This window comes from Cololabis saira, chromosome 13, assembly GCF_033807715.1.
Source record: "Cololabis saira isolate AMF1-May2022 chromosome 13, fColSai1.1, whole genome shotgun sequence".
Classification (NCBI taxonomy): domain Eukaryota; kingdom Metazoa; phylum Chordata; class Actinopteri; order Beloniformes; family Belonidae; genus Cololabis; species Cololabis saira.
In genome coordinates, this window is record NC_084599.1 from 19,905,482 (window position 1) to 19,929,413 (window position 23,932).

At 41.8% G+C, this 23,932-nt stretch overlaps 1 protein-coding gene across 4 annotated transcripts in view; it reads right to left on the reverse strand.

Moving 5' to 3' along the window:
• The window catches only part of tle2b (TLE family member 2, transcriptional corepressor b), an 85,486-nt gene extending 62,780 nt beyond the window's left edge, over positions 1-22,706 (reverse strand). For 3 of the 4 annotated variants that reach the window (XM_061738172.1, XM_061738173.1, XM_061738171.1), the window contains exons 1-4: positions 22,201-22,706; positions 21,839-22,116; positions 6,013-6,110; positions 3,500-3,563 (exon numbers count right to left, since the gene is read on the reverse strand). In XM_061738172.1, the coding sequence (XP_061594156.1) occupies positions 3,500-3,563; positions 6,013-6,110; positions 21,839-21,862 (186 nt within the window). In that variant the 5' untranslated portion in view covers positions 21,863-22,116; positions 22,201-22,706. Of the gene's footprint in view, positions 1-3,499; positions 3,564-6,012; positions 6,111-21,838; positions 22,117-22,200 lie in introns of those variants that run through there. The other variant, XM_061738174.1, reaches the window with a different exon arrangement.
• Positions 22,707-23,932: the final 1,226 nt, after the last annotated feature.

Consider the following 23,932-nt stretch of genomic DNA (forward strand, 5'->3'; position numbering starts at 1 on the left):
GTTATTCCGGCCAGATCCTCCCCACCCCATCTGGCCAGAGGGGGCATGTATAGCCCAGGACTGCTGCATGTTTTAGCTACCCAGCTACCCAGGGGGACACGGGGAGAACATGCAAACTCCACACAGAAAGGCTCTTTCGCCAACCCCACCCAGGGTGTGGGTACTGAAGTCATGAGGGAACTAACACGCACTTCAGCGCCCACAGCGTCCCCAGCGGGAATTGAACCCAGGACCTTCTTGCTGCGAGACGGCTGCACTACCAGCTGCACCAACGTGCCCCCTTTTTGGCTTTAATCTTGGGACTGATTAAATGAAGTTTAAGAAACCACATTTTAGCACATCCTACAGTAGTGTTTATTTTTCAGCAGCAACTGTAAATTATTTATGTAAAGTGCAAGAATACTGCAGTGATAAGCATGCAGAAGAGGAGTGGCGGAAGATTAGAGAAGAACATAAAAACTGTGACCTCAAGAAAATAAATATAATAAAGCTATCAGTATAAAACAACCCTGGATACGGGGAAAAGAAACTGGCAGTGACCGTTAGTAGGACACAAAAATAGGATGCAGTCACTTGAAATAAAATCTAACCTTTAGTTCACCCACCCAGACCTCCTGTATCTTTGAACTATATTGCTTTCTATAAACGTCATAATAAAACACCGGCACGTCATACACAAAATCTATGATCCTCAACTGTGATTTTGCAAGTTAAGCTGTAAAAGCTCATTGACAAAAAGCCATTAGCATCAGCTGCACATAACCCTGCATGACCATGTCCCCGCCCTCCACCCTTGTATATTTAAGAGTTTAACCGTGATGAATAGTAAAGGCAGGAGCAGTGCAGCGTGGCGAGCGGAGCCCCAGCCTGTGGAAACAGGCCTCAGTGTGGATGACAGGCCTAACAAGCTAAATATAGCCTTCTGGGTTATCTCCTCTGTGGGCGCAGTGAATCCGTTGTTGCTTCACATTATTTACGTGTCTGTGCGTGCGTGCATGCTCTCTCTCTCTCTCTCTCTCTCTCTCTCTCTCCCTCTTGCTCTCCTTCTTTCTATCATTTTTTGCCCCACACAAACACACTAAAATCTCGTTCTCTTGCTCTCCTTGCTGCATACTCTTTTTTTCTCTCAATTTCAATCCTTTGCAGCATCTTTTCCCCCTTGCTCCATCTCTTCTCTCTGTCCCCTGACATCTCTCTCTATCATTTCCTCTCTCTCATTCCTTTTATACATTTTTTTCATTCTCACTCTTTCTCTCAGCATGCCTCTCTTGCCTCCATCAGTCCCTTCCACTTCCCTTTATCTTTTTCTGCTTTTGTATCCTTCCCTGCCTCCCTCAGCAGCTCTTTTTTTGACACTCTGAGCCTTTTTTTTCCTCTGCAGCTATCATTCCCTGAGAGCATTTCTTTCTCTTCCTTCTCTCTCATTTTCTCTCCCTCTTTCCCACCCTCTCATTTCTGAGCCATGCCTATGAGGCAGCAGAACACTGTGTTAGCCATCCACCACGCCACAGTGAGCCCCTGTTCAAATAATACAGCCGGGGGTGCCAAGCGTCTGCGAGGCTAGCCTACATTGGTAAGTCGTCGGCATTTGCAGCTTCCTGACCTCCTGCCTCTGGGAACTCTGAAAGCCCGGAGTTAAACCTAAACATGCAGCTGAGGAAACTCCGCAATTTCTCCCACATCTTTAGTTCAGTTATGGTGTCAGCGGTCACAAATGTTTTCCATTTAATATGCACAAAGTTCAATTAAATGCCACCCACAGGCCTCTTCGATGGAAAGACAGAGAGCAGCATTCACACTGGCGCACCAGCTCTCCGGCTTTATAAGAACAGGCAGAGAGGATTTACGGTGGAGAACTACTGTCTGGGCTGCTTGCTCCACACAGTAATTCTGTGAAACCACAGCTAAAACGGGGAGTGCCTGAGATTAGGGAAGTGGGTGTTTTAGAACATTTGCGGCTTTCTCTTTTACATTGTGTGTGTTCTGCACCATCACGTGCCATATTTATGTGCACGTTGAAAAACGCGGTGAGGACATTCAAAACCCTCCATCTCCAAAGTGGTGTGGGAAGCAAAACAATCTCAGCAGGTTTCAGCCCATCTTTCTTTGTCGTTATGCAGTATCTCATTAATTTAAAGTTAAAAACAAATCCATAGAAAAAAAAAACAAACTGGGCTGAGTATCTGCCACATTGTGAGAATACATTGAAATGCATGTTAGCTCAACTATAATTCTGAATAACTGACTAAGAAATAGTTTCAATGCCAATTTTTGTAACTTTCGGTCAGTATTTTAACGATCACGGGTAACAACTGATGGGAACTGCTTTGAAAAACATTCAGCAGGGAAAAGAGCAATAAAGTCAGAGGAGTGGCTGATTAATCGCAGCTACAGCGCCACATCTACAGAAAAGAAACCTCATGACTTAGTAACACTGGTCACCATGAACCAGAAATGTCCCCCGATTTACCAGAGCAAAATGTGCTGGGTTTTAATATCTATAAAAAATAATGAAGTAAAACAAATAATAGTCTAAGTAGTCACAAGGCTAAACATTACAATATGCTTTCAGCTGCTGTAATAACTTTCCTCTAAAGAAAAAGTGTCATTACAAAGGCATTGAGTTAAGAGAAAGATGTATTCAGCATATTCACAGGACCTGGCTGTTCTTACGCCGTCCATGCCCTGAAATATCAATGCATTTATGTGTGCATGTTTGTTTATTTTATCTGTTGATCCGCAGCCTGTCTGTGTGCTTCTGCATCCCATTGTCTGACTGCCAGTTTGCATGCTTTTCTTTCGCACTGTCTGTCTGCCTGCCTGTCTGCCTGCTTCTCCCTCTGTTAGTTTATCCATCTGTGTCTATCTAGCTTACGGCCCTGATCCTGCCTGCTCTCCCAGGTTTATGAAATGCGAGCAGCTTAGCAGATGGTGCATATTGTATTCTGGTTGGCTCTGTGCGGGTTTTGTACCACAAATGAAGGCTTACGACACATGTGAGCTTTTAGTTCCACAGACACACCGTTGTGGGGAGCTCAGGCTGTTAGCGTATGACAGAAAAACACAGGGATGGAGCAAAAAACATACACAGGAAGGAGGAATAAATGGTGTGAGAAATGAGGCTGTTGTGGCGAGAGCAATTAGAGAGCAAGATTAAAATATGTGAAAGAAAAACTAAACAGTGGAAATGTTAACGTCCTACCGATCCGTAACTCTGCACACGAGATGTTCTTATGAGTAAATTATTAGCAGATTATTCATTTTTTGTGACTTTAGAAAGTTTATTATAATTCTATTGCTTATTGGGATCCTTGAAAAGAGAATGTGATTCAAAGCAAAGAGCTGAACAAAAGGAAAAACTTTCTCCGTTTGACAAATAAACAAACACAACACATTAATCCTGCTAATAAAAAAATAGTCCCCTGACTATTCTTCTTCTAAGGACCCCGTCGGAGTCGTATCTGACCAGCATCTCTGCTAATGATACGGTTGGACTCACCATGATGTAGTGCCTCTGCATCTCCGTCTTTTCACTGGCCAGCTTCTCACACTCCAGTTTCAGGCTGCACGAGAACAAAAACACATGCATGAACATAAATGATGTTTCTTCTGTTTTGTTTCTGTTTCTCTTCATTTGGTAAAATTAATTATAATTCCTGTTGGACTTGTGAAATTGAAAGGAAGTCCTCACAGTGAAAGGCCCTTTGAAGTTAGTGAAAATGGATTTCTAGTGGCACCACCGAGACTTCTTTAAACTACTGAGAGTCATCCTGAAAGAATATTCACCTTTACGGTAGAAACAGTCAGCAGGATGCGCTTTAATCGCTACTGAAATGTATCACAGACTCTGCATCAGTGTGTGTGAGGTTGTGTGATCCTGTCTCGCATGAATCATGTGCACATCGCTCTGTAAAAACCTTTAAGAACTACACTGGGTTCCCGAATAACGTGCTGGTTTAATTTGCTGCAAGAGCCCCCTAATGACTTCAAAACAGCACAAACTTTACACAGGAAGCTTCTAAAAACTGCTGAATTTATTCTGGGATGGCTTTGTGAGAAAATTGAGAAAAATCTGTTTCTGAGTGTTTGAACTGTCAAATGCAAATTGGTAAAAAAGTGTGAGCTTAGAAACCAATATTCAGATGAATTATTGTAATTAAAAGCTTGTCTTTGTACGTGGCTGAGATCCTGCAGCTTAGCCGCTCACGATAAAGTAGAGTCGCTCTGTCGCAGCAGGATTTCCAACCTTCCCCCTGAGGTGACAGCGAGAGGCTGGATGTTTTAACCTACTGGGGTTTACCGTTTGTCTCTCTTGTAGGCAAGTTCACTTGTGGTCAGCCGCCTGATAAAGTGATCATCAGTGACCTCCAGCTGGAGGACCTGAATTACGTAACATCTTGTTGGTATGTTGGATCCTCTACTCTAATCCAGCTCAGGGACAACATTACAAGCCCCTGCTGGAAAAAAAAGTATGACAAAAACAAGTAGGAGAAATCGTGGGAAATGATTTGCAGCATTTGTATTATTTAATTCATGTAGAGGTTGATTCAGAAAGGGTGCAGTTTTTCAATGACTGTCCCAATTACTGTGAATTCATGTTTATTTTAAAAGAGACAACTACAGTTTGAAGATCTGTGAACTAGCTGGCAAAAAGCTGTTTGAGTGCAGATCCACACATTTCTTAAAAGGCTAAAGTTGGGGAGGCTTCTCCTCCTTTTAAACGGCCCAGTCTGCTGTAGTCTGTCAGCTCCTACACAGGCCTGCACAGGCCTGACCAGGCTCAAATTCAGAATCAATCATAATCAAAAAGAAAGCGTTTCTTTCATTGGACGCTGATGTCCCCGAGCGAGTCATTATTTTTCAATGTTTTGCCAGTAAAACATAAATATTAAGTAATCATTAAGGACATACTGTTAAGGTTAACAATGACTCATGTGAGAGAAATGCAAAAAGTGCTGAACATTGTTCTGTGTTTGACAGGGACATGTTATGGAAAATTCCCTTTTTTACAGCTCGAACATGAATGTTTGGTATCTGGGGCGTCTACCAGACCACAAAAACGTCTTATTAAACCACTGGGCCTGTGTTGAGTATGCTGCTCCAGGAGAACAGGAGAAACTGAGCCATTCAGATGTGGGTCCTCTTTCTGTTTCACAACAGGACTGCGTTGTAGAAGATTTTCCTCATTTGGACTCTCATGGTCTGGCTACACAGAGCCAAACAATCTGACGATGCACTATATGGTTGTCTTCGCAAAGACATGCATAAACCCGGGGCAATATAAAGCTGGTTGGCAACTAAACTCATATTAAAAGAGGAGATCAATGGCAACTGTTCATGACATATCCACATACAAAGATGTAAGTATCCTCTTTTTAATGCAGTGTATTTCTTCTGTTGCTTAGCACAGACTAACAGCAGATGTGTCCTTGTAAAGTTAATGGTGTTGTTTCCTTCACGTAGGCATTAACGGTGTCAGTCGAATATCTTATCAGCGCACCTGAGAAAAGAGAACCGAGCCATAAACAGTGAATGTGAGCTGCTCATGTTTTTGTGCTGAGTTACTTGTCCTCGGGGCTCCCAGATAATGGTTTTGGTTATTGATTTTGCCTTACAATCTGTTCCAGTCCCACTCAATCACCTTTTGTGTGTGTGTGTGCATTGCATGTGCATGTGCATGTGCATGTGCATGTGCATGTGCGTGCGTGCGTGCGTGCGTGTGTGTGTGTGTGTGTGTCTGAGGGGATTTCCATAGCTAGTTAGCTGCCAACAGTCAAATCTATTACTACCAGTCGTTATTCCACAGCCTGCGCCGGTCTCTCTCATACACTGACTGGTCGTTCCCCCCACTGGTGGGTCAAAACCCACCTCCACATAGTGGCATTAAAAAAAGTGCCATCATCAAGATAAAGACCACTACTACATATGAAGTAAATTTACATATAAAATACAGCACATTAAAGTATGCCGTGTACATACAAGTCTTTGCACGCCTTGTGAATGTGAATGTACCTGTGATATTGAGCCTGGAGGAACTGGAACTCCTCCTTAATACGGTCCAGAGTTTCCAGGACTGTGAACTTGAAAGACTGGCCAGGCTGCAAGGGGACCTGCACAGGTGAAAGAGAGAAAGAACGCTTAAAAACAGACATTGAGGGGTGCAGGTTGTTCGGTGTGTGCTTGTTCAAGGGAAAAATGTTGGCTCTGTGCCTGTGTTGTACACATACAGTTGGATGTGACGCTGCATGTACCGCACATGAGTGTGCGTACGGGTGAGCGAGGCTGTGAATGTGTGTGCTTGTGCATTTGTGATCAGGAAGCAGGGCAAGAGGAGGAAAAAAAAAAAGGCAAGATGAAAGTGAGAGAGAAGGTCACATCTTCTTCCCACACATCATAAAGCAGTGTCCTCTGCCTCTCTGTTCCCCTCCTCCTCTAATGACTCTGCCTCCTTCCCTTCCACTGCCCCTGCCCTTTCTTCGTCCCCCCCTCTTCCACATTAGCATCCTCTCAACTCTGCCAGGTTGCTAATGTATTCAAGTCTACAAAGAGCTGAAAAAGGAGGAAACATCAAATGAATAAGTTATTGGGAATCAAGGCACCGTCTCTCACCTGCTAAAAGCTAAAGAAGGCCCAACAAAACAACGAGTCCCAGGGGGTTTCACCACCACCACCACCACCACCACCACTAGCAGCAGCAGCAGCAGCAGCAGCAGCAGCAGCAGCAGCAGCAGCAGCAGCAGCTCTCCATGTCTCTCCATGTCTCTCCAAAGCATTTCAGCAACAACCCACCACTCTGAAGTTGGAGATGCAAGCAGACTGTTTTTGATGCCGTAGTTGTTTTCTTTAGGGAGAAGACTAGAGTACGCACTAGAGGTTGTTAGTCCTCAAAACAGAACTGAAAACATTTTTACTTTTTTAAGTTTGCATTTTCCCCTTTTTCCCCCTATCACAGTCTGGATCAGTTGCCTTTTTTTTTGTTTGCCCCAAGGGAATAACTGTATTAGCCTGTCAGGTGTCACTAGCAGTTTTATTCACTTCACATCACCTGTCCTACCCTTGTCACACCTATCTTAGCGTGTACATGCAGGTTTTATTTTTATGAACGCAGGTGCAGATAGACATACTCCCATGGGAAACCCTGCGAACTACAGCAACAATAAAGAACAACATTTGATCCATTTACAAGGCTGTGGTAAAGCACAAGAAATATTTTAAAATTAAGCAGTTTATTTTGGGTTTAAAACAAAATGAGTGAACAAGTTGTCAGCTGATCTGCAGCTCTTTGAATCCACAACTGGTTTAAATCATAAATGGTCTCATTCAGAAATAAACATACATTTGAAACAGCGGTTCTTGTTATATACTGTATACAAGTAATGTAAAGTATATATATATATATATATATATATATATATATATATATATATATATATATATATATATATATACACACACACAAGATGTACTGTTTTTTTCTGCAATCAAACACAGCCACAACACAGAGCAGGCTTGCTGTTTGAAAACACCAACCATCCAACTGAAAGATCTACAAACTGAATTGCAGTCTTCATTTAGTTCTTGATAGCATCTCCATCAGTGAAGTCGCAACCACTGCTGGTTAGAACAAAGGCAAGGTTTTTTGCACACCACATTTCTTGAAACAATTGCAAACCCAATGTGTTTCAGACCTTCAATACCTTGTTCATGACATAAGCATGCAAATAATAACAAAGGTAGAGCTTTAGGTTCAACTTTGTGAAAACAAACAGGTCCTTAGAACCAAGCGAATCAGTTTCCATTGAATCCCAACCTAAAAATGTCAAGCTTTACAAAGTTAAAGCCTGCTAGCCTCTAGCTCATCACCTGCTTCCTTTTGCAGCAGCGGAGTAGCCGAGGCAGAGCGATGATTCTCCTTGGACCTTTTCAAGACCTTTCCAAACGGAGCATTAGCCAATGCCACATGTTACTCGGTTGCCTAGCGAGGTTCCCCGAGTCCTCGTTTCATCCTAATTCAGCACTGTGTAAAGTAATCCTAGTTCGCATCATGGGTTATCAGGAACTAAAAGAGTGTACTTGTGGAAACTGAACTGAGCCAGTATCCAGGCTTGCTCCTTTCTAACCATTTTGTCCAGTTTCAGAATATGTAGGACTGGGTAGAGTAAGCTCCAGTCTCATTTTGTGACTCTTCTAAGAGGGATTATTTGGTTTATGTTTTACAGTATATGGTCAGAATTGGAGCTGATAAATACCATCCATTTGAACTGGGAATAGAAGACTCGTAACTAAAGGCAAACACAGAAATGTGTTTGTTTCCTGTCGAGTAAAAACTGTCTTCGATGAGCAATATCACCAGCCGGTCTCACACAGTTTCACACTTCCCCATTGTACTACGATGTAATCAGACTCTTCTGCCCTGGAATTTTGTGACAATGAGGCATTTGACCAAACCCAGAACCTCAGAGCTGACGAGAAGGGCCAGATTACACTACGCCCACTGCAGCCAGATCCAGAAACCCAAAACTTACTATCTAACACATCACAAAGTGATCCAGTAAACTGAGAAAACTGTGCTGGCCAAACTGTTGAAACCTGAATTATTTCACATTCATGTCATATGTGTGTCCAACTCAAACTTGTTTTGACTATGATTTAGTCATTTAATTACCCATCCATCCATCCATCCATCCATCCATCCATCCATCCATCCATCCATCCATCCATCCATCCATCCATCCATCCATCCACCCATTAGGAATGGGTGATATTTTCCCGTTCACGATAAACCGTCAAAAAAATTCCCCACGGTAAGAATTTGTCATCTCGTGGTAAAAACGATAAATTCCCGTTGATGACGTTTTTGTGTAAAGCTGATTTAAGGAAGGAAGGAAGGAAGGAAGGAAGGAAGGAAGGAAGGAAGGAAGGAAGGAGCCTGAAAGAAAGAAAGCAAAGAAAGAAAGAAAGAAAGAAAGCAAAGAAAGAAAGAAAGAAAAGAAAGCAAAGAAATTAGCCTGAAAGAAAGAAAGCAAAGAAAGAAAGAAAGAAAGAAATTAGCCTGAAAGAAAGAAAGCAAAGAAAGAAAGAAAGAAAGAAATTAGCCTGAAAGAAAGAAAGCAAAGAAAGAAAGAAAGAAATAAATTAGCCTGAAAGAAAGAAAGCAAAGAAAGAAAGAAAGAAAGAAAGCAAAGAAAGAAAGAAAGAAAGAAAGAAAGAAAGAAAGAAAGAAAGAAAGAAAGAAAGAAAGAAAGAAAGAAAGAAAGAAAGAAAGAAAGAAATGAGCCTGAAAGAAAGAAAGTAAGAAAGAAATGAGCCTGAAAGAAAGAAAGTAAGAAAGAAATGAGTCTGAAAGAAAGAAAGAAAGAAAGAAAGAAAGAAAGAAAGAAAGAAAGAAAGAAAGAAAGAAAGAAAGAAAGAAAGAAAGAAAGAAAGAAAGAAAGAAAGAAAGAAAGAAAGAAAGAAAGAAAGAAAGAAAGAAAGAAAGAAATATTCCCGTTGATGACGTTTTTGTATTGGTATTTTTTCTATCGTTATCGGGATAAATGCCAGAATTTATCGTGATACATTTTTTAGTCCATACCGCCCATCCCTACCACCCATCCATCCATCCATCCACCCATCCATCCATCCATCCATCCACCCATCCATCCATCCATCCATCCATCCATCCATCCACCCATCCATCCATCCATCCACCCATCCATCCATCCATCCATCCATCCATCCATCCATCCATCCATCCACCCATCCATCCATCCATCCACCCATCCATCCATCCATCCATCCAAACTGAGCACCAAGATGTGGTGGGTACACTGCAGCTGGGTGGCTATCAGCCCGCAGAATAGGCTAAGAGATTGGCGGTTTCAGTGGCAGGGTTTCATTAGTCTAGACAAGCACAATTCAATTAGATTTCAATTAGTCTGATGGCGGAGGTCAGAGACGCGGCGGGTTCTCCAGTAATTAATCCACAGAGCCGAGCTGAGCCCGGGTAAACTGAGCTGAGGCAGGCACAGCGAGGACATCTAGATGGCTGGATGGGCACAATACACATAAACCCTCTGGGTGTGTGTGTGTGTGTGTGTTTGTGGGTATGGGAGGGTGAGGGGGATGGGGGGGGGGGGTGTCTGCCAGCAGATCCCCACTGACCTTGATTCACACCACAAACAAACACAAATACACGTACACACACTGAGGGGTAGAAAAGGAGGGAGGGATGGGGGGGCAGATAGTGATCTGGCACAAGCAGATTCACACACACACGCGCGCGCACGCACACACACACACACACGCACACACACCCACACACACACACAGCTATAAGCACATTGAATAACACATCAACAAACAAACACACGCCACTGCGCATGCGCTTACAGACTAAGCACACAGAGATCACACAAACCCACAGAGACAGGGTGGGGGTAAAGGGATGGATTGACAAGGAGAAAAAGTCAAGAGGAGAGATGGATTTCCGTCTGACAGATGGAGAGATGGATGAAGGGCGTGATATACAAGTCTGACATTATTTGAGAGGAATGAGAGCACGGCCAGAGAGATGGATGATGAAAGAGTGTTGTGGTCGCTGACTGAGAAAGATAGCCGGCCGTTCATCCATCCCACAGAGAAAGAGGGCGAGGAGATGAGGGGAAGAGCCAGACAGACAGACAGACAGACAGACAGACAGACAGACAGACAGACAGACAGACAGACAGACAGACAGACAGACAGACAGACAGACAGAGTCACTCTACCCCGTGCACCGTCCACCGGCCTGTGGTAATACCGTTCCCACCATCTGCTGCCGTGCACACTGGAGCCCACAGCCATGTGATTCTACACAGACAGAGCTGGCAGGTTGCAACGGCACCTCAACGTCATCTAAAGTTATAAAATTCCCAGTTGCAACCATCGGTGTCAACGTGGCAGCCGGTAGACCGCAACGGATATAACAAATTTCAATTCCTTTCATCAGGTGGACAAAAACTCCAAAGTTGTCTCACTTTTGATTTTAACAGCCACAGCTCTTTGATATCGATATCACTTTTTGTGAGCAAAAAGGAAATGAAAAATACAAAAGAAAATAAGTTAGAAGATGCTCAGGAAGAAAAACAACACTCCCAGCTTGCACTGAATTCTGTCCATCGGGATAAAAAGATTTGTTTAAAAAAAAACCCAACTAGTATTAATGCAGTTCAAACTTGATGGTGATAAAAAGATTTCTCAAGGACATTTAAGCCACTGAGAGGAAGATTAAACTATAAGCTCAACTCTAAATGTTTACAAAGATGGAGGCGTCAGCAAGTCATACAATATGTGAACCGCTACAAACATTTGTTGGATTATGTGTGTGTTTCATCTCTCTAGCACCGTGCCAGATGGCAGCCCCTGCCGTACGGAGTGCCATGAAGTCCCCCCAAAAAATATATTAATAAATAAGGGATCCTGAAACCCAAAACTGATCTGGTTAATCAACAAAGTGGGGGATGGGAGAGAGGAAGCGAGAAGGTCACTTGTGCACCCACACACACACACAGTGCATACCATGTGGGACAGCAGTCAATCACAATTTGGATGAGCTGGTACGGGCACTCAGAGAATTAGGAACGATTATCTATGGGTGGAGGGGTGGGGGGTAAGGCAGGAGAAGTGGTTGAAGCTTCGTTTACTGTATCATATAACAGGTTTAAGGTGACATGTGCAGGCCTCAACGATCACCTGTCTCTGTGCATCAAATTGGATGTTGCCCACTCCGTCTGCTACAGGTGGGACCTGATTAACTTGTCATTGAAGTGACGATGTAACATCCAATTGCGGTACGTCTGGCAAAAGGACACCCTTTCCGCTGCAATGACGGTCACAGCTAGTGGCGTGGAGTAGAAAATAAAGTGCCCTGTTGTCTTCTTTTTATCTGCATTGTTGCATTGCCGTGCATGTCAGCATTGTTAAATGTCAATCAGACTGGTAGTGTGAAACCGCCAGGAGGAGACGAAAACGCCATCAGCCAAATGCTTTGTGGGATGTGGAGGTTACAAACAAAGCTGAGGCGCCGGTTAGTCTTCAATATGCATCTTTAAATCCATGCAATATGTGAGGGGGGGGGCTTGCATGTGGCACATCACCTGTACTTTAAATATATGAATATCATCTCTTTTTGACCTTTAATTTTAAATTACAACGTTTTGATTTTCATTTATGTCCTGTGATTTTAGTATCTTAATGCAACTGTAACTGTATGTTGTATACGTTTGTGGGTACTTGAAGCTTTACTACCAAGAATCAATAATTTGTGTGAATTGGCAATAAAAGCTCTTCTGATTCTGATTCAAAGGTTTTACATCTGCTTTATCTTGTGGTAAAATCATCCAATAGTGGGACATTTACAGGCGCAGATCCAATACAACCTTGTTTATTTGTATAGGTAAAAGGCTTTTTTCAAAATTCTCACAAGTTAAAAAGTTGACCCGCCTTAAACTCAGTCTTTCTGATTGTGAAACTCATTTTCAGCCTCAAAGCTTATGCCATATTCTGTCTATTAGGTCACTTTACTTTACGTGTATCAGTCCGTCTGTCACATGGACGTCTTTCAAGCAGTAGCAGCATATTTTTCACTGATGTTGGTGGCTCTACATGAGGCAGCAACTGTGAAACAGATGCACATCTGGAAGCTTTTGGGAAAGACTTCTGTCTGTTTGCCTTCCACGACTATCTGTTTAGCCCCTGGCACATTTCCTACCAAGACATGAGACTTCACATGGTATAAGCAGGCATGTCTATGCATGGATGAATTCATTCAAGCAAAGCATCAACAAACATCTTCTCTTTCTTCTGCCCTCTCTCTTGCAGCTCCACCCCCTTTTTTTTCCTTTTCTATCCGATTTTACTTCTCCTTCGTACTCTCTTTGTTCTTCCTGAGTCTCTTTTTGAGACAAGTGGAGACACATTCAGAGTCGCTGCATTAAATAATAATTGACTAGTGAAATATTTAGGAAAAAGGCACATGAAAAGATGAGAAATACCAAGTGTCAGAGAAGAGTGTCACTGCCCCCTTTGTACGTGCTTCTGTGTGTGCGTGTGTGCGTGCGTGCGTGCGTGCGTGCGTGCGTGCCGTGCGTGCGTGCGTGCAGCGAGAAACATAAGGAACAGCTCATTGGTTTAGACTGTGACAGGGTGACGGCCTGAAGGGAAGAATGGGAATAAAACTTACATATCAGCCATCATTTTTTTCATGAAGCTCTCACACTTCCTTTCTTTTTTGCATGCACTACACAGTTTCACTTCCACTTTCACCAACCACACGTACACATACGTCTTCACCATGAACAAAAGCCAGAACTTTGCCAGAATCCAAACAATGGAGATCTTTTTACAGTTAGTGTCTCTCGCATTGTTCTGAGAATCAGCAAATATCTTTTCCACTCACTTATTCAGCCAGTCATTCACGCTGGAGATCAAGCATGCCGACTAGCCGGCAAACCAAAACATAGGCTGTCATTCAACAAGCCAGTCAGTCCACCAGTTAACCAGCCAGCCAGCCAGTCAGTCAGAGAGCTATTCAGTTAACGCTGCTTACCGGTCAGCCACTAAGCCAGCGCTAGATTACAGATCAGGGAATGACCGACAGCTACATGAGAATAGGGACTCCATCCAATCCTAGCTCTGATCAATTCTTTTAATAGCAAAGAAAACTCCACAGAACGCAGCATTTGAGGATAGAAAATGGCACGTTTTTAATCAGAGAACTTGGCTTTTTTGCCTTTTTTTCAAAGGTTTGCCTCTTAAAATGATTAGTGGAGTGAAATGCAAACGAGACAAGGACAATGGTATTTATGGGAGGTGACGACAATCCACTGTGTTGTTTATTGTCACAAACCACTCAGTACAACCGCAGGCAAAAAAAAAAAAAAAAAAAGAAAACAGGTCCAGTGTGTGTCAAAGCATCTGCAGAAGATTTCCATGGTGTAAAAAGTCCACACACACACACACACACACACACACACACACACACACACACACACACACACACACACACACATTAGTAAACACTTCACTAATAGTTTAAATTTTAACAATGGTACCTCATACGGAATGTATTTCAAAATCCAACTCAAAGACACACTCTCACTGCATGTGTGTGTCCGCCCTCGCTGTGATTTATGTGGCCACATGATTGGCATCAGTTTGCTTACTTGGCCATAAAGCGTTAAGGAGGGGGGAAGCTTTCCCCATGCGCACTCAGAGTTGATTATATATTTCAGTTGAAACATTTTTCCTAAAGTTTTTTCAATTTTACCATGCATATGGTGGCCAACTTACTACCTTGGCATATCTTCTTACTTTTCCTGTTTAATGTTTCCATTCAACTTGATTAATGACCATGCAACAGTCAAGGGCAATGTAACACTGAATTAAAAAGCACATTTGGTTAGGTATGCACAGTATTGCTTTTAACTCGTTAGTGTTTCAAAGCTAGTGTTCAACACCTTTGGCATCTTAATTAAAAATCCCAACTTCATATTTTTCTCTTTCACTCACTCTGTCTTTTTGTGTTGTGCTCTTACAGAATAATCTTTCATGATCGTCAACCTCCAGAACTGCTAGAACTGGAAGAATGCACGAAAAAAGGATCGCAACCGTCAATCCTTTCCGACTCTGCAGCTAAATGTAAACGTGCAGATCCAGGAACACGCTTGTTTGTGGCGATGGTGAATATACAGTATACTATATATTGTTGGAAAATACATATTGTTTGTTCGTGAGTCTGAACACAACATCGACACAAACACACACACACACACAAACACACACACACACACACACACACGCACACACACCTCACTTGGGTGCGGCAGCCAATCAAGAGCTTCAACATTCAAGGGATCAGTTGAAGCCAAACTGGGGCATTATTTATTGTTTCTGTTGTTGGCACACACATAAGTGCTCTCCTTTCCCCCTCATCACCCCAACACACACACAGATTTTAAAAGCTGCAGGTATGCAAATAAAGTCTGTTACACGAATACAAGATCACATTTAAATTTGTGCGAAGGTTTAAGGTGCTCAAATGTTCAGACTCTCATCCATCACAGAATAACATCAAGGACACATCTGAAGGGTCACACATTCATTCAGCTGAAAATATACAGAGTTTTTTAACATCATAGTCTGGGGACTAGATGTCAAAACAGAAACTCAAGCAACATTCAGACTATGTGATTTTTTGAGCCTGCATCGTTGGTCTATTCAGTTTACACAACTTTTTTTGCTGTTTTGTAATCAGGAGTCTTGAAGTCTTGGCTTTTCATATTATGTGACTGATGGAGGGTCACAGATTACACAATCTGACTGCGACTCATTCGTGAAACTGGTCCCAACCACATTCTATAAACAAAAACCCATGCAGGGAGTGACTCGTGACCATGTGCAAAACACAAATGACTACTTGAAAATGGACCAAGGGAGGAAAGAAGCAGTGCAAGATGTATGATTTGTTTAGAACACGTTCATAAAAGACAATACAAAGATCACGGGTAAAGGAGTGGATTGACACTCACTAGTAGCAGAGATTATAGGTGAGTTTAAAAAGAAAAATCTTTTGTGATGATAAACTAGCTGCCTGCTCTTTTTTCTGCCTCTTTTTTCCTTGCTGACTTCCCCTCTGGGATTCCCTCACAGTGATCTCAGCCAAACGCATGCCTTCTTCTTAGCTCCTGCTTGTTTGTGATGGTGGTCACAAATATGTAACGACAAACCACCAGACTTCGGAATTAGTCCAGAGACAAACCGTGGGAAGTCTTCTTCAATAATAGTGAAGAAAAATAAAACACCAACCAAGTACCATGAGAAAGTGAGAGCAAGGCAGTTACTGACGTTTTGTAGATAATGGGTGCTTATGTAATTGTTTAATGCACGTTGCATGAAATAAAATAAAATTATTAATAATGTACACTTAAAAGACAACAGTTTCAGTTCCTAAAGATGGAAATGTACACATGAGCAAAACTGAGCCTCACCATTGAGAATTCAAAACACAAATACACACATTTAGACACATCTTAGTCATCGTAGCTACTACAAATGTATATACACATCCATTCATGAAGCACAAAGAGAAATTGCACACAAGCTTAAGAAAACCCAACACCTTGCAATGCATATAACATGCACATAAAGTGATAACACTTGCCTCAAAAAAAAAAAAATCCAGGGGAACCAATTACAGCTTCACTCACCTGGTAAATCAGATCTGAGTTTTAACACGTTCCTACCAGGGAATGAGGAGAAGTAAATGATACTTCTTTTGTTAAAAGGAAAAAAAAATCTTGAAGCCCCTTAAATGTATACCGGTAAGTTATATATTTCATGTAAAATATTTGATTCGGTCACCTCCCAAGAGACACAGAAGGGAGGAAATGAGGAGCTGTATTCAGCGCACGGTGATGGGAACTGGACCGTAATGTCCGACTGACACAAGCAAGGACACATCTGCCCACTGACTAAAACACTCAGTTCAATGGAGGGACAATGAAGTAACAGATGTGCTACTCTGTCATCACACTGTACGACTAAAACCTTGTAAGAGATTTAAAATACATAGCAATTTTCATACAAATCTAAATTATTTAAGCCAACTTTCTTAATTTCAAAGCCATCAGAGGCAATTTAACAGAGTTAGATGTGAAGATACTTAATCAATCTTCCATAGTGATTCATCCCCACTACTGTTCCATCAAATCATTCATCATCACCTTATGGTCAAGAAATCTCAAAAGGAAAAAATTCAACACTAATAGTTTGGTGGGATCTAGAACTAAATTAAATCAATAGAGGAGCGTCAACAGCAATATTCAACCAAGTCCATGTTTTTTCAACAATTTTCAAGCATGTTCATGGTTTGGCATCAGAGTTTACTGTCAAGAAACTTACTCAGTCTTCAGTGTAATACTATTATTCTGTTTTTAAGACAGCGGAGTGTGGGGAGGATGCATGGGACTTGTCCCTTTGGCAAAACGTTTGAGGGACTTTGAGTGAAAAAAAAACAGATTACAAACATTCCCAGGCTCTAACGTTACTGCAGTTTTATCAAAGCTGCTCTTACGTACATAAAAGGTGTCCTGGCAGAATAAGATGTCAAGTTAGTGTTAGCTATTAATAATTAAAAAAAAAAAAAAGAGGCAAACAAGATACAAAATCAGCAATTTAATATACATTTTACCAATGTCATCTGACAGTTTTTCCTCAGAAATCCATGTTAGTGTGTATTTCATAGACTTGGTCTTGTCACGGCCTCGACAGTATTTGGGTCTTGGTCTTGTCTTGGTCTCGGACTTGAATAATTGAGATGCCATTGCACACACCAAGGTGACAGAATCTTGCGATCACCAGTTCTTCCTCTTGTTAATGTACAGTTTTGTAAACTATTTGTATTTTGCATTTGATTTAATGCAGGATTGGTGCATCTGCATGTGTGTCTGTATTTAATTACAGTATTGTGTTTATAATGGCCTTGTTTGAATAAATATATGGCATCATTGGCCTTTGAATAATATTTGCATATCGTTGTGATTGATTAAGCATCGGGTCTATGCCATTTCAGTGATGCTGATATACAGTGTAATTTGGCTACTATAATGGTAAATAATGCAATTTCAAGTCAATAATTGTGTGCATCTTTAATATTTAAAATTCCCGTTTCATCTACAAATTAAGTAAAATTTAAATCAGTAACATTTACTATTCATTAGACTTTTCTGAGGTGGAGGGTGGTGTTGGAGGCTTGTTATTTTGTTAGATGACTTTGGGGCTAGTTAGTAGTCATGTCAATCCTCAAATAGTGTAGAAATAGCAGTAGTGCAATTGCTGCACATATTTGATCTCAGCTAATTCATGAAAATTCATGAGTTCACACATAAGACATCCACTATCTCTGTTTTATTGTGCCTGCAGTTGAATACAACCTAATATGTTTAATAAGCAGCTGAACCCAGGATGGTTCTTATGTTCTACAACTCACGCAAGATGACAAAATAACTACGTTTTTTTTTTGTCTCAGTCTCGGTCTTGAGCCGGAATAGTCTTGGTCTTGACTTGGTCTGTCTTGCCTTGATACTCTCTGGTCTTGGTAGTGTATTGGTATCGGTTTAGGTGCTCTTGACTACAAGTCTAGTATTTAACCTAATTAATGAGTGAGTGAGTTCCTATGTTCTTCTTCATGTGCATATTTACCCTCCAACAAAAGAAAAAAGGAAACTCATATTATATAGTATTGTTACAAAATGTAATCAGTTTTCAATGTAGTAACATCTTGGACAAATTGTGGCCAAATTCTCTTGAAGAGGACCCCCAAACCACTTGTGAGCACTCACTTCCCCTCCTTCACCTGTCTGCCCAGCAGCAGCAGCAGCCTGGATGTGAGCTGTGTACGTGAACTCACTTTCTAAGAATGAAGCTATGAATACAAATTTACTACTACTACTACTGTCATTTAGCAGATGAGAGACATACATATGAGAGAACACAAGCACAAAAATCACATAGGAGGTTACAGCTGGATAAGTGCTGGTCAGACTGCTGAGAGTCCAGTTGGACACAGGTGCTGTCACGCCAGTGCTAGAATATCTTTTTTTTTTATAAATAAGAAAGCTATGTCTAAGAAGACACCATCTTGACGTAAGTGCATGCATCTTACTAGATGCCGAAGTGCTCCTTAAAGAGCTGACTCTTTAACTTGCTCTTAAAAGTAGGTACAGACCCTGCAGGTCGGACAGAGATAGGTAGGTCATTCCACCATCGGGGAACAATGGAGGAGAAGAGTCTGGCTACTGAATTTAAACAAAATATATCAATTAATTCGTAAATTCAGTGACTGCAACTTAACGTGGTGTTGGAACATACAGTTTTAGAAATTTGCATTTAATTAGTCAGAAAAAGCAGAGACTGTCATGAGTTTGGGAAGGAGCTCTGCTTGGGTGGTTTGGCTTCGATATTGAAAAAGGCTGGCTGCTTGTTATCATTAATGCAGAAAAATCGCCTATGTCCACAGTCCGCAACCATACAAGTAGAATGTATAATAGACTCAGCCACTATCCATCCCACTTCTCTCCAGGCTGCATTATTGAGGTTCTTGCCACGATATGACAAATTCTGGTCATATAAAATGAGCCGACACATGGCACATGGCAACAATCAGTTTTCCTCTCTCTGTTGTTTGCTATTGTACCCCCTCCCCCGTCCCCACCACCACCCCTCACTCCCCTAACATCTCAACTTCTGATGCAGTCAATGCTTTCAAAGTGATGTTAGGCGTCCAAAGTTCAGTTCAGCAGCGTTCAACATCAACTTATTCAAACTCAATGGACTGCAACACTGCAGACATCTCCAACTTGCACTCGTTACGTCTATAGGAAGATCATTTTTGTATCAGTTACAGTCAGAAAATCGGATTTTTTCATGCAGCTACACCTTCTCAAACACCACACATATCAACACATAAACCAACAGACAGTGCCACTCTTTAATCACAAGCACAAATAGTATGAAAAAGCCAGCAAAAAAACAGAAAATAAAGCACTCACACACATTCCAGACACCTTCACACATCTCTGCAGATCACATTTCATAGCAGCACCAGAACTAAAGTTACCCTCACAGGGAGCATTGCAGGGGAAGAAGAAGAAAGACAAAAACTGAGAAGCAGAAAAACAGAAAAAGAAACAGAAAGAGCGAGATAAGGGCTATCGATTGATTTGAGTTGGCTCAATCTAGCAATGGGCTTAATCACAAACGCGGAGCATCACAGCAGGAAGCTCTCTGGTAAGTCTTTAAAGGAGAGAACAGAGGAATGTTCACAGTCCATTCATCAGTCACATCTTTCATTCATTTTCATTTCTTTTTCCACCTCCAGCAGCGCCTTTTAAAGAAATTCTTTCTGTCTCTTTTATTTCTGACTTGGCACTCACATTATTTCACTTTCTCCCTTTGTTTTTCCACCTCTCCCTGGTTCCTTTGCATCTTTTGCAGCGCATGGTTTATCAGAATTCTCTCTGTACATATAATTGATTCCTTATGCCTCTCTCTAGTGAAAATGTCATTCATAATTCTATGTGATAGCTGAGTGGCTGGATGCTGGCTAGTTGGCTGGATGTCTGGTTGACTGAAGGGTTGGATGGCTGATTCTGAGGCAAAGTGGCCACTGACCCATTTGTAATAGATACAAAGAGACTGACAACCAAATCTGATTATAGCAACCAGATCAGGACCCTGGTGAAACGAGTGGCCTCAGCCAGACTCGGCTTCGAGCTATTATTCACCCCTCTGTGCAGTTTAGTTTATGTAACCTTTAAATTAACTTCAAATTCTCCCTGCTGATGAAGGGTGAAACTGAAGGAGGGCTTTAGGGACTTTAAAGAGGTACTAAAGGGGAGGTACTTGTGCAGAATTACGCAGAACTGAACTGCGAACTAAATGGTCTGTGTGAGTGTTTTCTTAGCAACCAAAATGAGCAAATGGACAGTACGTCCACTAACATACCAGAGTGTGCAGCCAGATCGCATACAGACACACACGTACTTGCCATCTTAAGTGAGCAAATTCAATTACATGACAGTGACGTAGTCCAACATCAACATTTTTTTCATTTTCTCCCATATGTCATATTGTGTTACAGTGTGGAGCCAAACTTGTGTAACTGTGATTAAGCCTATCTCATCTCTATATAATCAAGCCTTAAAAATAATGGATAAAAAACCGATGAGATGGCATCACTGTCACATATTGAAACAGTACAACATGCTTAGTTTTGATAATTTCTTAAAGTTTTCTACACTCAAACTGGTTTTTAAGTGTCTACAGAACCTAGCACCAGATGTTTTATGTAAGTTAGTTAGCAGGCAGAATAGTGGTAGGGTCACCAGGGGAACAACAAGTGGTAACTGTAAGGTTGAACGCCGTAAGACCTCCTTTGGGCAGTCAGCGTTCTCTATAAAGGGCTCTCAAATGTGGAACACACTGCCAACTGAGATAAAAACAGCTCAAGATTTTAAGGTTTTTACTAAAAATGTCAAAGACTGGTTGAAGCAAAATCAGAAAGGTACGCATTTTGAATCACCTGTAACCGCTAATAGGGTGCTCTCTTGCAAGCTGAGAATTGTAAATAGGATATAGCTTTGCATGTTGAAAATTGAATGTATTTTTGTATTCTTTTTCTCCTTTCTTTTGTTTTCTTTTACTAAAAGCCTAACTAGGGACAGGAGATGGAAACTAGCAATAGCTATAATCTCTGTATGCAGAACATCAGTCACATTGGCTTGTTTGTAATGAGTGAATGTGATCACATGTAAACCTGCATTGTCCCTATTAAATAAAAAATTTAAAAAAAATAAAAAACATGACCTCAAAGGCACCTGGTTGTAGCTGATGGAGGAGTGGTGGTGTGTGTGTTGTGTGTGTGTGTGCATGCATCCACATTACAGGGAATCTCTTAGCCCAAACTCCCCGCTCCCCTCCTATCACATCTCCCTTCTCATGTTGCAGTTATGCCGATTTAACTAAACAAGAGAGGTGGCAAGTGAGGCGAGCGGAGACAAGCGGATGGACAGAGAAACCCAGATAAGCTGAGACTGAGAAGCAGAGACACATTTAAAAAAAAAAGTTTAAGTTCAAAGAAGTAGGGCACGAAACAAGAGAGGTTTAGAGGCAGGAAAAGACCGGGGAGATGGCAGTGACGAATCTGAGAAATGAAAAGCAACTGACTTATTGGAGTTGAAAGACGGTCATGTACAGAGATGAGAAGACGCAGAGAGAAAAGTGTGATAGACAGGAACGGGAGAGCTGAAGAGGAACTTACCGGATGCCTACCCTGAGGGTACATGATCCCTGGAGAGGAGAGGCTTCCAGTCCGTTTGATGGCCAGGTTAGTCCCCTGGCCCTCCACTCCTCTGCCCTCCACCGGTTACACTGTCACACACACCCGTGCACACGAACCACACACACACACACACAAGCCCACACACACTCTCTTTCTCACACTTAGCAAGTCCCGTCTCTGCTCCTTAGCTGGGTTCAGAAAAGCAGCCTTCACTCTTCCCTCCGCTGCTCTCCGTCTTTTTCTTTCAACGCAAATTCCTGTTGACACACAACCGTAGAATTTTCAACCCGTCGACTTGTTTATCCAACAATGTCATGATAAAACAGAGCAGCAGACTTTACCTCCTCCTTCCTCTTTACTTAGTGAATCCCAAGTCACAGTTTCTCCTCCCCACCTCCTCCTCTTCTTCCTCACGGTGTCTGCCCCCTTTTCTTCAGCTTGTGCTCAGTCAAAGTCCACGCGTAGTGACATGACACAGAATTTCGTCCGGGCAGGCTCCCCTCTTCTACATCTCATTCCCCTTCCTCCTGTTCCTACTCTCTCGCTTTTCCTCTTCGCGCCCCTTCACCCTGCAGTCCGCTGGTGAAACATACAAACATAAACACTCACTCAGCTCAACCAAATAGTCCTCTTCCCTGCTTTTTCCTCCTCTTCACCCTCTCTGACACTGAAGCCTTGACTGCTGCAGTAGAAAAAAGAAGGAGGAGGAGGAGGAGGAGGGAGGGGAGAGAAGAGAGTGAGAGCTTTGTTTTTAATCTAAATGTGGAAAAAAAAACGCAAGAGGAAAGCAGGAAAGAACAGCAGGTCAGTGGAAGATCCAGCGGGCTTTTCAGCAGCAAGCCCTAGACTGTAATATATTGTGCCTGTTGGCTTCAATACAAACACGACAGGCTGCTAAAGCTCCTCTTAAGGTGGAACTGAGTAGATAGAGAAACGCGGTAACACACAGCGAGGGAGAGACAGGCGAGAGATGGATCCATTTTCAATTGTGGTCAGACACATAAAGCAATCAGTCACACACAAAGAGTGGGGCTCAAAGTGATAGGAATCGAGATGCAAACACACGAACGCTCCGACACCAATATTCATGACAGCCATGTACACACACTCAGAAGGCACACACACACACACACACTCTCAAAATAGTCACTCAGAGTTTACACCTTATATTAAAATGCCCCTTAGACGACTGGACAGCATCCAATGATGCTTAACTGCGTACAAATCCACATATTAACACATTTGCATTCCACTGAAGACTGATGAGTAGATCATCAAACCACCTCTCCAAAGGATCAGAGAAGTATGGCAGGCCAATGTTTGTGCCAGTGCATCATTTCAGAGCACGTAGCATCTACTCCCAGCTCTTCTCAAAGTTAATCAAAACAAACTGAACCAAAGGGAAAGGAAAACCCAACTTGAAGACATTAAGTAGCTTGTAGGGCTCTAAGCCTCAGGAAAGTCGGAGCAATGTTTACATCAGTTCTCCTCCCTGCCCTTGTAAGAGACTCATTACCCCGAGAAAGCACTTTAGTAAATGAAGGGAAGTGCGAGGGATGGAGTCACATGTATGCACAAGTACTAATATCCAGATGCATCTGCACCTTCACTAGAAGATTGAACACTGAAGCTCAGATTACAGCTCACACCCACATGAAACTTCACTCCTGTGAGGACACCATTATTTCACAATTTACAGTGAGGTCCAGAAGTATTTGGACTAGGGCTGTTCGATTTTGCCCAAAAATAAAATCTCGATTTTTTTCTCTCAAAATCCGATTTTCGATTACGATTATTTCGTGAATTGACCAAAGGCAAATAAATTATTTCAAATATGCTGTTTTTTTATTAAACATTTGCCCCATTGGGCTTTAAGTGCAAACGTTGCTCTTATTAAACCAAAAATGAATGAATAAAGTGCAAAACTCTGTAAAATAAGTTGAAAAAAAGTTTTAAAAAATATAATAAAATATAAAGTTTTATCTCTGGAAAAAAAAAATCAGCAAATCAGCACTTGCAAACATACAGTGTTCTAATTAAACTAAACTGGGTCTTTGCATGCTAAATAATAAT